This window comes from Penicillium solitum (assembly GCF_028829755.1).
Source record: "Penicillium solitum strain IBT 25940 chromosome Unknown utg000009l_segment0_segment0, whole genome shotgun sequence".
NCBI classification, from domain to species: domain Eukaryota; kingdom Fungi; phylum Ascomycota; class Eurotiomycetes; order Eurotiales; family Aspergillaceae; genus Penicillium; species Penicillium solitum.
In genome coordinates this window covers 4,221,250-4,238,792 of record NW_027072128.1, presented here as the reverse complement: position 1 = coordinate 4,238,792, position 17,543 = coordinate 4,221,250, and the positions used below count along the sequence as shown (strand labels likewise).

Sequence of the window (17,543 nt, the reverse complement as noted above, 5' to 3'; positions counted from 1 at the left end):
TTTAGATTCTAGATTACTTCAACTTTTCGCACTTTCTTCTCAAATATACTAATAACGCGTTTTTTATGCGGTTTTTATGTAAATAATCAAGGATACTATATCTAATTATTTAAATATTAATAAAATGCACGTTTATAGGGATAACTAGTAAATTGTATAATATTTTACCTACGTATGTATATAATACATTGTATTTTTGGCATAATTGATATTTGCACTGTTTATCTGCAGCACGCCGCAGCACTGCAGTGCCGAGCCAAGTGCCTGGTGCTGCCAAGGGCCTAGTGCTGCGGGACTTGGTCTTGGAAGGCTTATACCATGTAGGTACACCCCATACCAATTTCCAAGGTTGTACCACGGGTCCATTGATAACTACCATTCCGGTTTAGCCGCCGGGCGCTAATAAAGTGTGTATGGCTGTGTCTGTGTATATTTAGGCACCACGGTTTTCGTTTTTCACCCACTTCAAATCGTCTTGCTTTCTCTTTCCAGTCCAGTTTTTTTACCGTATCGTTGTCCGAACTTGGCATTTCACCTCATCCAGCCTTACCTTGTGTCCCCACGCGGAACGGGGCGGTCCCCACTCTCTTATCCTGGGCACGTACTAAGTGCTATCCTTGGAAGTCGGTGCGTTGGGCTTGATGCCTGATACATTTCCCCGCCTATCCATCACCACTTGGTAGAATCACCATCATGGTCTACTGCGGTCGTCCTTCAACAAGTTGCAAGAATTGTCGCGCCAAGAAGAGAAGAGTAAGTCATTACTGTTTGCGCCCCTTTACAAAAGACAGAAAATCATCACGGAAAAAGAAAAAAGTAAAAAAAAAGGACATTTTGGCTCACATTTAACTCCCCAAAAAAAGTGCGACAAAGCAGTTCCAGAATGCGGCCAATGTTGTCGCACAGGCCAGAAATGCCCCGGGTACAGAGATCCCTCAAGCCTCATCTTTCGCGATGAGAGCACCCAGGTCATCAACCGCGCCCGCTCAAGAGTCTCCAAGACGACTTCGACGGCCACCCCAACCGACCGCCTCTCGGTGGAGCGCACAGCCCCACCACAAACACAGAACCAACAACAAAACACCTCCGCACCGGACTATCACGCCAACCGCCCCTCCGATGTCGTCTACGAGACCATGCTGGACATGAGCGACGTCGATGTCGGAGCGGGGATGTTCGCCGGCGGCAGCTTCATGCCCGAGTTGATGAACTTCCACGACCCTTTCAACCCGGACGAGACTGGGCTCTTCTCCCTCCACCAGGATGCCTCGCCCAGCGCCATGCCGGTATCGGGCGACGGTCCTGGATCCGCTGCTTCTGTTCCTGCCTCCGTGTCTGGGCGTCGTTCCCGTGTTGGCGCTTCTAGCGTAAGCGGCGACGATGTGGCTCTCGATCAGTTCCCTGATGACGGCAGCAACCGCGGCGACCGCCAACGGCTAGGGCACAATAACTTCACCAGCAGTCAGCCCGAGGTCATAGCGCGTCCCTTCTCCTTGCCTCTCGTCATCATCGGTCTCGATTTCTTCATCTCTCACTACGTCGTTCGGCAGTCCGGTCCCTCCTCCGGCTTCTTCGACTACGCTCCGGCCATGCTGGCGCAAGACGACGGCGGCAATGACATGCTCGAGGGTGCCATTCTGGCTGTCGGCTTCAGTGGGCTTGCTCGCACCACTGGCCAGGCCGACCTGATGACCCGGTCCATGATGATGTACACCCGCACCATGGAGCGTGTCAATATCGCCCTCGCCGACCCCCAGGCCGCCCGTCGCGACAGCACCATCGTCTCTGTCCTCGTCCTCGCCCTCTACGAGTTCAGCAAGGCCTCTCTCGACGGCTGGAAGCACCACATTGAGGGTGCCACTTCGCTCCTCAACCTGCGCGGCCGCTCCCAGTTCTCCACCTCGACCGGCATGCAGATCTTCAAGGATGTCTTCTCCCAGCTCCTCACCAACTGCCTGCGCTCCGGCTCCCCCATGCCCTCGAGCCTACGCATGCTGCGCATCGAGGCTGCCAACGCCATCAGCGTCTCGGATCCCTACTGGGTCGCCTGCAGCGGCATGGTCGAGCTTCTGGATCTCTACCAGCATATTTCCCCTGGCGGCTACTCGTTCTTTCCCAACTCTTCCGGCGCCTCCTCCTCCGCTTTCGCCGCCCCTTCCGATTCCTCCAACTCCCCCTCTACTGCATCCGGTTCTTCCCCCGCCTCTACCTCCATGCTCTCCGGTCCTCTCAAGGGTGCCAACATCTCCATTGAGCACCTCGAGCGCTACCTCTCGCAGGCGTTCGAGATTGACTACCGCCTCGAGAGCACCTTCTCCAAGTGCCCTTCCCAGTGGCAGTTCACCGCCAAATCCAACTCGTCCAGCAACAGCTTCGATCCGACTCGCACCAGGCGCGACGTCGACCACATCTACCACGATGTCTGGATCGCCGACGTCTGGAACAGCATGCGCGTCTGCCGCATCCTCGCCAACCACGCCATCAGCCATCTCCTCCTCCGCGGCGCTAACACCGACAGCAACTGGTTCTTCGCCAACAACTACGCCGACCGCCTGCACCAGGCCACTCAGACCATCGTCCGCCTACGCGACGAGATGCTCGCCTCCGTGCCCCAGCTCATGGGCGACGCCACTTCCCCGGCGCAGGAGCTGCAGCTGCAGCAGCAGAAGCAGCAGCAACTCCGCCAGCAGCTGCCAGCGCAGCAGCACGAGCGCTCCAAGAACAACGCCGGCTCGGCCATCGGCGGCTACTTTGCCTGCTGGGTTCTCCTCACTGCGGGCTGCATGCACAACCTCAGCCACGAGACCCGTGCGTGGACTGCCGCCCAGTTGCGCAGAATCAGCTCCCAAGCAGGTCTTGCGCAGGCAGATGAGTTCGCCAACTTTGTTGAATCAAGCAACATTCGTCCACCATTGAGTGGATAGTATGGAAGCATCATTCAATGTTCAAATGTAGATATCTCATACCGCGATAAACTGCATATAGAGCACTAAAGAAAATATGGGTGTACGGATACCATGAGTACGTACTACATACGTACTACGTATTGGCATCTATAGACTGCGCCGTAATTTACGGTTAACAAGAGGCATACGGAGTAGTATCGAGGGAAGGCCAATCGATGCACGAAATGGATTGATTCTATCTCTTGATGTCCCTATCCACGGATATATGTTGAAGGATCCAGGGGGCTATCAACTGAATGTTACTCCATACATTCTATTACAATTACTGCAGCAATGTGGGTGCTGAATAACCACCAACTGTGGAGAATTCACGGTATTTTACCTCTCAATGACAAGACAGAGAAAACAAGAACAAAAAGGATAAAACAGTCGGTCCCCCAAAGCCAAACATCTAAACCAAATTTCCAAATTATATATACAGGATTTTCAAGGGATAGAAACATCCCAGTTCACCACTCATTATAAAACATCTACTGTTGTCTTGCCTCGACAAGTCTCACAGGGTCAAACTCCCCATCAGGGTTGTGCAAGATCTGATCGAGCGCGTGGTTCAGGGTCAGCAGCAAGCCCTGGGCCCACTCCGGGGTCATGAACTCGTAGCCCGGCCAGCGTTTGTTGTACGTGCAGCGTAGGCGGAACTTCTCGTGCTTGCTGTCGCGCCCGGGCCAGAGCTCCATCAAGATCGGGTAGCCGTGGTTGGTCTCCTTCCAGGGAGCCTGCAGGTGCTCCTCGCGGGTGAACCCGGGCAAAGTCTCCATGCTGGTCTGGGGCAGCCCGCTGGCGTCGACATCGACCTCCTCCTTGGGGTAGGCCTGCAGGATGATAGTGTTATCGAAGCGGCGCGTCAGCTTGGCAAAGTCGATGGTGGGGCAGGGCATCTCCGAGTACTCCAGGGAGTCGACGTACTGCGTGAACAGCTCCTGGCAGATCTCGCGGTGCGTGCGCTTCCTGGGCCCGCCTTCCTCCTCGCCCTTGTACGCGTCCGAGAAGACGATGCGTGTGGGGAAGACGTCGAGCATCAGGGCCACGCAGCGGAGGGCCTCGGGGCTGTGGCGGCCGTGGAAGACGCTGCCAAATTGCACGTCGAGGTTGGCCGCGGAAGGCTCCTGGCCAGCGCTCTTGGCCTTGACGAGAGTCTGCGCCAGGGTCATGGCCCAGGCACCCTGAACAATGGCCATGGGCGAGGGGAGCTTGTTCTTACTGAGGGAGAAGAGCTCGTTCAAGCTGATGGAGGACTCGAGGATCTCGCAGGCGGTGTCCTGGGTGGTGCGGATCGACGTGAACTGTCCGGGTACCGCACCCTTGAGCACCCTCTGGCCAGCCTTGAAGAGGGCCACACCGGCGAGACGCTTCATCCAGTACATGCTGGTAGCAAGCCAGTCGGTGCTGTAGTGCTCCTCGACGGGGAGGCGCATGCCGACCGCGGGCAGGTTGCTGGGAGGAACGCCCTCGTACGCCTGGGCGAACGAGCGGCGCAGGAAGTCGAGACTCATACCGTCGTAGATGAGGTGGAAGAGGGAGAAGATGAAGACGTGGTGCTTGTTGTCGGTCGAGCGCACGACCTGGACGACGGCACCGACGCGGTCCAGACGGATGTACTCCTCGGCGCTGCGCTGGGCGTTGCCGATGGTCTGCTCCCAGAGGCTATCCGGGCTGGTGTCGTACTCGTGCACAACGCTGTGGACCATGGGTAGCTGGGCACGGGGGTGCGCAGGGTTGAGGATGCACTGGGCGTAGGGGCTCAGGGGGTGCTCGACCTGCACCCAGACGGTGCGGAAGGCGTCGTGGCGCTTGGTGACGTCGACGATGGCCTGATTAAGGCGGGCGGGGTCGAGCTCGTCGGGCACGTGGTAAACAAAGTGCTCGATGCAGGGCTTGGTGATGTTCATCTCCTCGGCCTCCTCGACGAAGACGAGCATGCGGGTCTGGACACCGGTGGCGGGCAGAACCTCCTCGATGTCCTCACTGGCGATGCCTAGCGACTTGACGCACTGCGGACGGGCAACAGAGTTAAAGTGTCGCAGCTTGGTGGCTAGCGACATGGTCAGCAGCTCTTCCTCGTCCTCGATCTCAATGGCCTCGTCCTCGCCGGGGTCCTGGTCCAGCTTGTCCTGGGGCGAATCGCCCAGCGACTCGCCAACCTTCTTGGCTAGGTCAGCAACTACAGGGTGGGCGAACACGTCACGCAGGAGGATAGTTGCATTCAGGCGCTGGTTGATGCGCGCGGCAACACGCGGGGCACTGAGCGAGTGGCCGCCAAGGTCGAAGAAGTTGTCGGTGATGCCGACGGCATCGACATTGAGCACACTGGAGAGCTCCTCGCACACGGCACGCTCCAGATCTGTGCGCGGCTCCACGATCTGGCGAGAGCCCTTGGTCGTCTTGGCGAACACGCTCGCCAGTCTGGCCAGCTTCTTGCGGTCCACCTTGCCGTTGGCGTTGATGGGCATCTTATCCAGCACGGCGATGCGTGCAGGGATCATGTACTTGGGCAGCGAGGCCTGCAGCGCTGTCTTGAGCAGAGCCTCGACCACCTGGGCCTCTTGACGGCGCAGGGGACTGTTGGTCAGAGACTCTTTGGACCGGCCCTCGTGCTCAGTCGGGAAGCGGAACAAGGGGCGCAGACCCTCGACGCGATGGAAGACGGCGTCCATGCCGCCGCGAAGGAAACGCTGGCGCGCCCAGCTCAGCTCGACTTTGAAGCCAGCCTGTTCAGCCAGCTCAGCCAAGTCCAAACCTGACAGGGCTGGGCAGCGCTCAGCAGCCTCACGCTGTGACGAGAACCAGTCGGCTCCCTCCTCGGTCTCGTCGTCAAGCGAGTCGACGATGTGGCGCTCGAGAATGGTCTTGCTGTAGGGCACGTTGCTCACGGCAACTGTGGAGGCGGCCGAGGACGCCTGCAGGAGGCCTAACAAGCCAGCACGATCCAGCTGCTTGGCCTTGAAATCGACCCAGGCGCCCTCGCTGATCTCCTGGATAGTCTTGGGCTGGCCGACCTGGCGCTTGTGGATGACGGCCGCGAAACGGTAGCAGCTCAGCTCGTTAGTAGCCTTCATACGCTTGGGAAGAATCTCGACGTGCTCGACAATCTCTGGCAGGCGGCTCATCAAGTTGGTGAAAAAGGCCGGGTCGGCGAGGAACTCCTCCTCCTCCTCAGCCTTCTCCGCCAGCTCGTGTCGCACTGCTTCCTTAGTGGCAGAGGAGCCTAGTTGGTGCAGGGCCCTGGTAGTGCAGAAGTCGCGGTAGATGGCCCAGGAGCGCATGTCGCCAAAGTAGATGCGCTCCACGCCGTCAATGGCCAGCAACTTGTCCACTACAGAGGAGATGTACTCTTGCGTGGGGAAGTACTGTGCCACCGAGTTAATAACCACCATGTCCGGGCGATTAAGCTCGCCCAGGGAGTCGACGTCGATGGCGGTGCCGACGCGCACGTCGACCTTGTCAGCTAGGGCAGGCCTTGCTTGGGCCATCTTGTTGACGAAAGCAGCGGCAGATGCAGACGGGTCAAGCCCGACATAGCTATTAAGGTTGTCGATGAGATTGAACAAGATCATACCCGTACCGGTTCCGACCTCTAGGACATTACGTGGCTGTCCGCCATTGCGGTTCACGTGGTGTATGGTGTCATCCAGCCACTCGTTCATCTCGGCGGTGTCGATGAGCTCGCCGTCGTACATGGACGTCCAACCCATAAAGTCTCTGCCGACCTTGGTGGTGTCGATTGTGCTGATGTCGGCATAGGTGCCATTCTCGAACAGATCCCTCCAAGACTCGACCTGGTTCTCGAGTCGGCCGTCGTCGCCGGCGTCCTTCTGGTCCTGAGAGTCCTGCTGAGTAGCGGCGTCCGCGATAGCACCTTGAACAGTGACAAAGCTAACAAGCTCCGCCGGCTCGCCCTCAGGTTGGTGCACCAGAGTCACGGCATCGCTGACAGACTCGCTGCGCAGAAGAGCATGCTCGATCTCGGGCAGCTCAATGCGGTGACCACGGATCTTAACCTGGAAGTCCATGCGGCCAAAGAACTCGATCATGCCGTCCGAAGGGCGGTGGCGCACTCGGTCACCGGTGCGGTAGGCGCGGACAGACTCGCCGTTGATGGCCACATGCACGAAGCGGTTCTTGTTGAGCCCCGCGTTGGTGTATCCACGGGCAAGACCGTCACCAGTGACGATGAGCTCACCCATGACGCCAGGAGGCACGAGGCGCTGCTCCGGGTCCATGATGAAGGCGCCCGAGTTGCTGATGGCTACGCCGATGGGCATGCCGTTGACACATTTCTCGTTGGCCGGGACCTTGTAGATGGTGCTGAAGGTGGTATTCTCGGTGGGACCGTAGGCGTTGACGAGGTCACCCTTGATGATGCCCTTGGCCTGGGCAGCATCGCGTGGGTCGAGGCGGTCTCCGGCAGCGAAGAGTAGTTCCAGGCCGGAGAGACCAGATGGCGCGCTGGCAAGGCACTGCTTGAGGAGAGCAGGCGTGAGCATGCAGGACCGCACGGCCTCGCGCTGGAGCACCCGTCCCAGAGTGACCGGGTCGACGACCGTCATGTAGTCGATGCAGACGAGCGTGCCGCCGTTGAGCAGTGCGGCGTAGATTTCCCATGTCGCGGCGTCAAAGGCCAGGTTGGCAACGTGCGCAATGTTGCCACTTGACTGCGTCTTGGAAGCCACATTGGTCTCGCGCACCAGGCGCACGATGCCGCGGTGCTCCACTTCGATACCCTTGGGATTGCCCGTTGACCCGGACGTGAACATGACGTATGCGAGGCTCGAAGCCGTTGGCGTTGGCAGAGCGCCAGCGAAGAGCTGGCCTTGCTCGTCCAGGACCTGGGCAATGTGGCGGAAGCTCACCTCCTTGAGCTGCAGAGCGGGAGGTGTGACGCCGGCGCCGAGAAGGACGAGCTTGTCTCCCTGGACCGCGGAGAGGATGCTCTCGAGGCGGCCAACGGGAACGTTGACGTCGAGAGGCAAATAGGCCAGATTGGCCTTGAGAATGGCCAACAGGGCCACGATTGCCTCGCACGACCGCGGCGCCAGCACCGCGACCATGGTCTCTGGGACGAGCCCGCGCTGGACCAGCCAGTGGGCGAGCTGGTCCGATTGCCGGTCCAGCTCCATGTACGTGAGCTGAGAAGACGAGTATGCGTTCTTGACGGCAACGGCGTTGGGGCTGAGAGAGACCTGTCTCCGGAAGAGCTCGACGACGCTGGAGTCGCGCGGGTAATCGGTGCGCGCAACATCTGTGAGGCCCATATCGGCCAGTGCTGAGAGACCCTGGGTGAGAGGCAGTGTCGAGATGAGGGCCTCGGGTGTCTTAAGGCCCCGGCCGAGGACCTCAGCGAAAACGGACTCGACGAAGCGGATGGATGAAGCTTCAAACAGATCATCCGAAAAGATGATGTGACCGCTCATGCGCTGAGCCTCCTGGATGAGATGGAATTCAATGTCAAACTTGGACGTTGCTACCGTCACACCCTCGAGCCGTGGGCTGTTGGCATCTTCTGACGAGTGAACTGCAAATATCGTCTGCACGAGCGGGCTACGGGACCGGTCGGCGGCGCCGGGACGCACCTCCGAGACGATCTTCTGGAAGGCAACATCCTGGTTGCTAGTGGCCGCGCTGTTGGTTTGCTGGACGCGCTGGACGAGAGCATGGAACGAGTCCTCTGGCTCGACGGTGGTGCGAACGCATAGAAGGTTGGTGTTGCTGGAGATGGGTGTGCCAATGGTGGCATCGTCGACACCGGTCAGGCGGTAGTGCGTCGCCCTGAAAGCGGCGAGGAGCACCACAAAGGGAGTGGCCTGGTGTGTCTGGCAGAAGGCCTGGAGCTCCTGGTAAACCTGGTCATCGAGGGCGAAGTGGTGGACCTGCGCCTTGCCAGAGGAGATGGCCGACCGGGGCTTGTCGCAAAGCAGCTCGGCGGGCTGGCTTCCCTCGAGCTGCTCCAGCCAATACGCGAGCTGATGCTGCTCGGTCTCGGCCATTGTGATAGATTGGTCTTTTGTTTCTTTGGTGGTGAAAGGAAAGCAAAAGCCGGCTAAATGTGTAAAGAATGAGAAGGCCAGGGCAATGGAAGGCCGAGATGATGGATCTTCAAAACATGTTCATCCCCACCAAGCAGACATCCCGTCTTGTTGTCTTTTATATAGACGGAATGCCATCACCTTGTCAGCAGTGTTCCTGGCTAGATGTCGCCCGGATCTCCGCTGGGGGGGTTGCTCCAAGTAGCAACCAAACCGTAACTCACGATCCTCCGGGCTGACATTGTCTGCATGTAGTAACGATCTTGAAGAGTGCTAGTCCCGCTGGGAAATGACAAAGTAGGGTGGATAACGGAGGTCCTGGTGAGGTTAGGCAACTCTTAGTGTCAATGCTTCAGCCGTCAAGCCTTAAGGGTGGGATCACTACGGATATGGTGTGGCTTGCAAAGTACGTAGTCGAGTACGAGGTAAGAGAGTTGTTAGACGAGAGTTGTGGGGATGGGGGGAAATATTACCCAAAATGGACAGCTCAGAGTCCGGCAAAAGGAACTAAACGGTGACGGAAACGGAATAGCGTAAGAGAGTGTCTGCCAGGCAGAACCCAAAAGATGTGACAGGGGACAACCCTCTAGGGCTTTACCGCCAAGGGAGATCTCTGGGGGCAGATCAACCGGGTTAGTCCAATAGTAGACTTAGCCGGCGTATCCACATCAGCACCCATTTACAGGGCTGCCGCCACATCTGGTATCTATTCCTAATGAGGTATGCTTGATGTTAGCTAGTTAGTTATTCAACATGGAGATGCCCGAAACCCTCAAGTTGTCATTGAATCCCTCGTTCGTCTTTGTATTCAATTGCACAGCCCGAACACATTGCAATCTTTTCATCCTACACCTGCTCCGCCACGGGAGGCCGCTCTCTTATTTTACCCCTTGGACGTTTCATTTATTACCCTCATATCGTTTTCTCCTCCAAGGCAAGAGCTGGTGTTTGAATTGACTCCCAACTCTCGCCCTATCCTTCATACTTGTTTCATCAGATCATACCGGTTTTCCAGGGCCTTCAATCCCTGCCTTGACCGTGTAATCTAGAATCTAGATTGCCCATCAATCAGCCATCAGCAAGACACCTGTCCGCCATATTCGCCGCTCCGGCTTCCGTCGATCCAAGATGACGTTTAACTATGAAGATGGTATCGCGTTGTTGCAGCTCATCGCCTTCGTGCCCTGCCTCATCCTCGCCATTCTTTTGTGTTACCAGCAAGGAATGAAGGCCGTGGCATCATGTTGGAGATTCCTCATTATCCTCGCCTGTCTCCGAATCGCCGGCGCTGTATGCCAGCTCATCACCATCACTGACGACTCGATCGATGTTGTCACCACAAAAATCACATGCGACTTGTTGGGCATCGCTCCTCTAACACTGGCTGCCCTGGGTTTGCTACAAAGAGTGTAAGTCGCAACCTGATATCCATCTACGCGTGACTCGAGACTGACGTAGGCATGTCTTGTTCAGAAACGCCTCGATCAACAAGCTCTCCAAATGGATCTTCATCTTTGTCAGCATCATCAGCTTGGTCGGGCTGGCCCTTGGTATCGCCGGCGCTATCAAGGCCCTCGACAGCTACACCATCCCCCCCATGCTCCAAGCCGCATTGGGCATGTTCGTCGGCTGCTTGGGTCTCCTGCTAGCCATTCTGGGGTACCTGACCATCTACCGCAACGAGATGCCTCGCAACGAGAAGATCATCCTGTACTCAGTCCACGCCTGTGCGCCGCTGCTCATCGTGCGCACCGTCTATGGCTGTTTGGGTGACTACACGACCATCGCGCGGTTCAACCTGTTTGAGCCCAACCCCACCGTCAATCTCTGCATGGGCGTCCTCGAGGAGATTATTCTTATGGTTATCTGCCTCGCTGTTGGCTTTTACTGCCCCCCGCCTAAGGAGCCTCAACCTGGTAAGTCTGGTCGTCATTTTAACGTGATTAATTGTTTTCGTGACGAATGCACGCTGACAATTCTTAGATGCTGCCGACACGACGAATTCGGACGAGACCAACATTGTGGAGAAACGCTCCTCTCCCCCAGCGATACCCGCTCTGACACCGTTGACACCATGAACAAGGAGAGAATTGCTGAGGAGGGACGCATGGGGACCTCGACTGCCGAGGCTGTGTAAGATCTGGCTGTCCCTTCACACGTCACAAAGCGCCTATAAATTTGCACTGTGCCTTTCGTTGTAATGATGGATTTTGGGATTGGCCCCTGCTACAAGTCCAGAAATCTGGCGATTTTTTTTTTTTTTTTTTTCTTTGGTCTCTTTTTAGCGTTAAGCACCCATCCATTTGACACAATCCTCGAGAACTATAATAGAGTGTTAGCAATTGCTCAATACCAAATACCCTTCTAAAAATGTTTCTGTCTCTCTATTCGAATCTCTTGGAATGACAGTGACCCTTGGCATATGAAATGAATTCAAGCGAATACATATGTAGTTACAGATAATAACGTATTCGGTAAGCGAGCTGCGTGCGCAAGCCAGCTGCGCAGCCCAAAACACATAGTAAAAGCGATAAATTACAACATGACATTGCAACGACGGTTGTGTATATGAATTTTCCTTATGGCCTAATGCATTTTATGTGATATCTAGCTATTGTATAGACTTTATAGGAATTTAATAAATTTTTGATAGAGATATATATATTTCTGGGTGCAGCGATGTATTTTTTGATACCATGACAATGTAGGTTTTTGATTTAGTCGAAATTGCTATATAGCACTAAAAATGCTTATCGGTTGCTATCGTCAAGAAGTTCAATATGATAAAAACGTTGGTTGTTGAAATATAAATGACAAGTGCATCACTTTTACTATATGTTTCGGGCTGCGCAGCTGGCTTGCGCGCGCAGCTCGCTTACCGAATACGTTAAATTACTAGAGCATTAGATAATAGCACAGTCCCAGGAAGCCTTGGAAGACCCTCACTTCTTTACTCCGTACTCCGTACAAACCCCGTTACTTCGCAAGGCTTTTCGCTCGGACGATCCTTACATTTTACCGGGGTTTGACTGTAGTTCGATGTTCAAGCCTCGAAAGATCAATAAGCTCAATGGGCACAAAATACTACATCCCTCAATCGATGTAAGGAGTGACAATAAGAGGAAAGAGGAGAGAAGAAGGATTGATTCTCTACAAACAGAGGCTGGCTGGCTAAATAACTAACTAGCGAGATGAAAGCCTGACAAACCAGGCATCAAAACATCAAGACGGATGATCCGTCTCAAGAAGTATATGCAGACATTTTACAAGAAGTATAAATATTGAACAAATTCACACAATGATGCTCCTAACCTTGGAACATCTACTGGGTGTAGCTGCAGCCATTGGGGTTCGAGGTCTCCTCGACACGAGCGGCAATGCCCACACAGTCGGTGTTGCCAGCAGGGTTGGCAACGCCAGCAGAAGCCCAGATGCTCCAGGCACCGTCAATGCTGTTGGGGCAGGCAATCAGATCCTGTCCTCCGAACTGGAGGTGGCCATCCTTCTCGGCCCAGCCCTCGCGCTCGGAGTTCTTGGGAGTGGGCTGAGCACCAGTGGTGTATCCAATCTTGCCCTGGCCTGTATTCTCAAAATCAGTTATTTGCCAACTTAGTGGGATTATGAATGTGATAACTTACCCATGCCGGAGCGATCGACGTAAATCTCCTGGGGAGTGGCGGACTGATCGTAGAGGTACAGAGCACCGTCGTTGATGTAGAAGGTAGCCTGCTGCTCCTTGGGACGAGCGCAACTGGCACCCTGGCTAGGCAGACCAGCGAAGATGCTGCTCTTAGCAGCGTTGAAGGCAGAGTATTGGACGTCACTGCCAGAGTGAATAGCCACAATACCGAAAGTCTTAGACTGGGTGGAAGGGGCGGCCGAGACAACGGCGCTGACGGAAGCAGCGATGGCGAGGTTCTTGATCTGCATATTGGCGGAGAAGGGGGATGAGAAGATTGGGTTGAATAAAGAGGATTGAGAGGATTGAGAGGATTGGTAGTTAATATTTCTTTGAATGCTGAAATGCTTCCCCTTCTTATACTTCCAGGGTTGGAGCGCCACTGCCGTCCCCGAGGTTGATGTCTCAGCCACGGAAAACGATTCTCGAAGCCAAGCATCGGACTACATCAGACTACATCCGACTACAGCATCGATATCCCCGAAATTGACATCAGCGTGACTATTTTATGGGGCAATATTGCCGATCACTCTCATTAGTGTATGGATGTCTTACATGATATCCCTGAGTACGGAGTACGGAGAATCGTATAATATTCCCAGCAGATTCATTTATTGGAATCGCTAGATCGAGGTAATAAGCACTTTATCGGTCATTGATTTATACGGAGTATACGGAGTGTTAATAGCAACCTGAGGTTAATTCTTAGCCTGGATACCCCGACCAAAACACACTTCGTCTTATTACTCTCCACATTTTACTCATGTTTCTCCGACTTATGGTGGTACCCACGATATCCGAATCGAGGCCAATCAACGTCTAATGAATTAATGCACCGGAGAAACATACAGACCATTACAATAATAATAGCTGTGCACTAATATTGAAACCGGATTTTCCGACTTATTTTTGGGCCGACTTATTAGCAGACTTATTATTAAGGGTCGTGGGGAGTCCCGAGGTCTATAAATAGAACGGGAGTGGCTCACCGTGGTTCCTTCGAAATTCTTTGCTTCTATTTCATCCACTTAAGGGGCGGAGTATGTTGTGCCATGTGCATTTCAGGATTATACGGATTATGTTGGAGTGTTCGTCAGTCTTGGAAAGAACCTTTCTTATGACTTATCATAAATATTGAATGGGATGGATACTATAATACATATACATATTTCGCTTCCTGCTCCAGATTCCATGATGAACCATGAAGATGCAACGCCTAGAAATGAATTTCCCATCTCGAACCAAACCAGGATTCAGGGACTAATTTCTGTACAAGCACCAGCTTGAGCACGCTCATAACTCATGTTGAGATATGCTATTAACTAAAAAAAAAAAAAAAAAAAAGCAATCGACCTTACTCGGGAGCAGCGCACGAGAAGACACCACCAACTTGCCCTTTGTCATACTTGATGATCTAGTTGAGCGAGTTAGCAACACAATTCCTGTTACACGATAGACTATCATTGGGGGGGGGAAGAAAAAAACTTACAATGTCATCAATGCTGGAATAGGTTCCTCCGACAAGCACCACCATACCGATCAGGAAAACCACTGCGTTGAGGACTCCCAGCATTATGTTCTTGGGCTCGTTCCAACTGCCCTTCCGAAGGAGCAAGAACCACATCATGGCAGGGAAGTAGAAGGTGAAACCGGAGATGAAAAGAGCAGAGGAGATTGAAAGCAAGTCGTTGAAAAAGGGAATCACCTCAGCAATGATAAATGCCACAATTGTGGCGGCGGTTATCACCGCCAACCATGTCAACCATCCCATCTTGGTGTTGATGAAGCGGATAGGGGAGTTGGCGAAAATGCGGCCATGAATCAAACGCCCAAATACAACGGTATTGATCGAACCACTGATGAAGATCACAGGGAGAGCAACGCCGTATGCAATGCGGCTGAGGGTAGTTCCAGCAGATGTGAGTGCAGGGCTGGACACGTCCTGGCCAACAAAGGCATAGATCGTGGCACCAGTCACCGTGTAGATGATGATCTCGGTGATACCTAGGGTCCAGATCGACTTGACAAAGTCCCGAGGAGTGTGCATTTCATCCATGAAAGAGAACTGACACATAGCAAAGCTGTAGGCGAAAACAATGTTCGTCACAGCGATGAAGGCTTCGGTAAAGGTGATGTTATCCTTTGGCCACGCAGACCATGCGACTCCGGAGAGTCCGGTGGGTGAGTGAGTCGCCTGCACACCCGTACCGATAATTGTGATTCCAATGGCAATGATGATGGATGCAAAATCGACATAGCCTAGAATGGCCACCTCGGTGAAACTGGGCGGAATGGCAAGTAACAGCAGGATGATGGCGGAAACCACAGCAAAAATGATCGAGCAAATGCCGCTTTTGGTGATGTCAAGGAATGCGATGGTTCCCGTCAGACAGTGTGAGGCCGTGAGGAAGATGAGCTGGAGGCCCAGCATGCCATTGACTAGCTCATATCCAAAGCGACCACACCCTAACCGACGGCCCAACAACCGACCGGCATCGGCATAGTTTGCAACCTCGGGGAACGCCAATTTGACCATTCCGACAACATAACTGGTATAGATGGCGATAAGACCGATGCCCACACAGCAAATCACACCGGGGACCATGCCTAGTGTTGCAAAGGTGGAGGGAATCGACAAACTGCCGAGTGCAATGGCTTCGACGATGAGGACAATGGTGAGTCGCTTCCAGCCGAGACGGTTGAACCTCTTGATGCCGTGGTCATAGATGTTCCTCTCAGCTTCGCTCATTTCCCCGACCATGTCCCCCTCGAACGCCGGTGGGGGAGCATATGCGGCCTTCTCGCCTTCCGTTCCCATCACCTTGTTGGTATCATGGTCGTTAGAGATGTTTTCGAGGCCCATGATGGTGGTGGAGGTGAGGCTAGTCTGCCAGGCGGAAACAGAAGGGAGGGAACCGGGTGTATAAGAAGGGCAAATTTCGCACACCTCGAATGCGGGCACTATCAGGAGGCAAAGCAGAATTTCCATGACAAACAAAATTTTGTGAGATCTGCTTGGCTGCTCCAACACGTGGAGTACGACGCTGACCCACTTACACTGATCGACCACCCAACGAGAGCACCGGAAACAAGGTGAAAGTGGATGAAGTGGGATGACAGTGGAGTTTTAGGGCGAAGCGTACCGCCAGCGCCCCAGTTTAGTGTCCATTGTGCGATAAGAAGGTTCGGAACGTTAGGTAAAAGAAATGCAACATTGGTGTAATGCGTAACTCAAGGGCCACTATGTGCTTTGACAATGACACACTATGGAGTTGTCTCCCCGCGTTACTGATTGCGGGGGAGAGGTGGCTTCACAAATGAATACAGAAGAATACCTATCGAAAATAAAGAATATAAGAGACCGAAGAAGTTTTTTCTCTAATGGCGCCACAGAAGATCCCGAGAGCCGACTTGCCAATGAAAGTCGAACATTGTTGGCTGGGCGGCCGATAAGATTTTTTTGGCTGAGTCACGTGGTCGCTGCAAACAGAGCAAAACCAGGGGTTCGATATCAGATCAACACTTGTCCTGCTTCATATGTATGTTGTACATACTCCGTACAGAGTACTTATCTACTTATCTACTTATCTATCCCTTACAGATTATACGAGTACAAAGTTTAAATGCTTCCGGCATGTTCTCGTATCCTACTCCATACCATGCAAAACAACTCCTCTCCCAAAACCGAGACCAAGATCACTCTTGGGGTATATGCAAAAACCTGGAGATGCGGAGCGCCACCAACGCCATTTGGCTTAGCGGCCGTGGGAAAATAGCGCAACTGTTGACTTCATGATTCGTTGTCATGTCCGAAATCTGAATTGGGATAGAATGGGTCCTAGAGACGGCTGGTCAAACTCATCATCGCCAGAAATTCCCCAGTCTTCACCTCATCCGTGGGATTCCCCCCCTCCTTTGTACGGAGTATTCTATACGTAATAAACTCAATTCCCCCAGCTTTCACATCTCTAACATTGTACATACTCCATACTCTGTGTGCCTACTTCATGATCATTGCTTATAATGCTAGTATCCGCAGACCAACTAGTTTCCCCTTTAAGAGAGAGACATGCTCAAAGTAAAAGGATCATACACCGGAAGCTGCGGGTCATCAAAGCTGAAACACGGCACACCCTATGCGCGATTAATTGTTGGGAATCTGTTCAGCCCAACATATACGGAGTAGGTACAATAGTAGTATTCCCACTTAATATTCCAGTCATATAAAAGTTCGTGCTAGTTCTGCGTTTCGCACGCGACCTCCGACCGTGGCGATCTTCGTTCAGTCACCTCATTCCTCGCCGCCGTGTCAATGGCCAGGCACTCTGTGCGGGGCACAGCCCCCGACCCGCGCTATTCGAGTAATATGTAATGTCCAAATGGAAGGGAGGCGACTTCCTCGGGCGACTTTTTATACCTACAACAGTGACTGTGCCAGTAATCTGACGATCGTACAATCGCAATCGTCGTCGGCACACGAGAATGTCCATGGTATTAGATTTTCGCACTCGAACCCTCGGTGAATCCTGTCTTGTTAGTTGCAGTGCTTGTCTTACAATCAAATCAATAATTGTGAAACCCAGCCGGTTCTCTTATATTTCGATCATAATCCTGCACGATCACCCCTTTGTGTCAAGAATGACTCGGTAGGAAAGCGAGATTAATATTTATAAATAGTGGCCCAAAGTTCAATGTTCTTCTATCTCCGTCTTCAAAGCCCTCTTATTCCTCCCCCGATGGTGTGGTTCGGCTTTCCTTCAAACACATTCAATCGTAACACCAGGGATGACCCATCATCTCCAGGCGACCGAAGCGCTTCTAAATACATGTACACCCCCTGATAGGCCCCAGATTAAACCCGATTTCATGAACGAA

At 53.5% G+C, this 17,543-nt stretch overlaps 6 protein-coding genes across 6 annotated transcripts; 2 read left to right on the top strand and 4 right to left on the bottom strand.

Moving 5' to 3' along the window:
- Nucleotides 1-693: 693 nt before the first annotated feature.
- Nucleotides 694-2,924, top strand: N7455_012713 (Zn(II)2Cys6 transcription factor domain-containing protein; the record flags this gene model as incomplete). The annotated part of the gene is made up of 2 exons (XM_040961932.2): nucleotides 694-753; nucleotides 864-2,924. 2 exons carry the CDS (start codon nucleotides 694-696, stop codon nucleotides 2,922-2,924), a joined length of 2,121 nt encoding a protein of 706 aa, XP_040807614.1.
- A 512-nt stretch (nucleotides 2,925-3,436) lies between these two features.
- N7455_012712 (uncharacterized protein) lies at nucleotides 3,437-8,950 on the bottom strand (the record flags this gene model as incomplete). The annotated part of the gene is made up of 1 exon (XM_040961925.2): nucleotides 3,437-8,950. One exon carries the CDS (start codon nucleotides 8,948-8,950, stop codon nucleotides 3,437-3,439), a length of 5,514 nt encoding a protein of 1,837 aa, XP_040807610.2.
- Nucleotides 8,951-10,117: 1,167 nt separating this feature from the next.
- On the top strand, nucleotides 10,118-11,126 carry N7455_012711 (uncharacterized protein; the record flags this gene model as incomplete). The annotated part of the gene is made up of 2 exons (XM_065606948.1): nucleotides 10,118-10,398; nucleotides 10,463-11,126. 2 exons carry the CDS (start codon nucleotides 10,118-10,120, stop codon nucleotides 11,124-11,126), a joined length of 945 nt encoding a protein of 314 aa, XP_065460114.1.
- A 1,185-nt stretch (nucleotides 11,127-12,311) lies between these two features.
- aspf34 (cell wall protein PhiA) lies at nucleotides 12,312-13,111 on the bottom strand (the record flags this gene model as incomplete). Its single annotated transcript, XM_040961653.2, has 2 exons — nucleotides 12,312-12,568; nucleotides 12,628-13,111. Coding segments are annotated over 2 exons (741 nt in total), but the record flags the coding sequence as incomplete, so codon positions are not given.
- A 911-nt stretch (nucleotides 13,112-14,022) lies between these two features.
- N7455_012709 (putative amino acid transporter) lies at nucleotides 14,023-15,531 on the bottom strand (the record flags this gene model as incomplete). Its single annotated transcript, XM_040961633.2, has 2 exons — nucleotides 14,023-14,082; nucleotides 14,158-15,531. 2 exons carry the CDS (start codon nucleotides 15,529-15,531, stop codon nucleotides 14,023-14,025), a joined length of 1,434 nt encoding a protein of 477 aa, XP_040807917.2.
- A 1,373-nt stretch (nucleotides 15,532-16,904) lies between these two features.
- On the bottom strand, nucleotides 16,905-17,158 carry N7455_012708 (uncharacterized protein; the record flags this gene model as incomplete). The annotated part of the gene is made up of 2 exons (XM_065606947.1): nucleotides 16,905-17,021; nucleotides 17,090-17,158. The coding sequence occupies 2 exons, from the start codon at nucleotides 17,156-17,158 to the stop codon at nucleotides 16,905-16,907; spliced, it is 186 nt and encodes a 61-aa protein (XP_065460113.1).
- Between the last annotated feature and the right edge of the window lie 385 nt (nucleotides 17,159-17,543).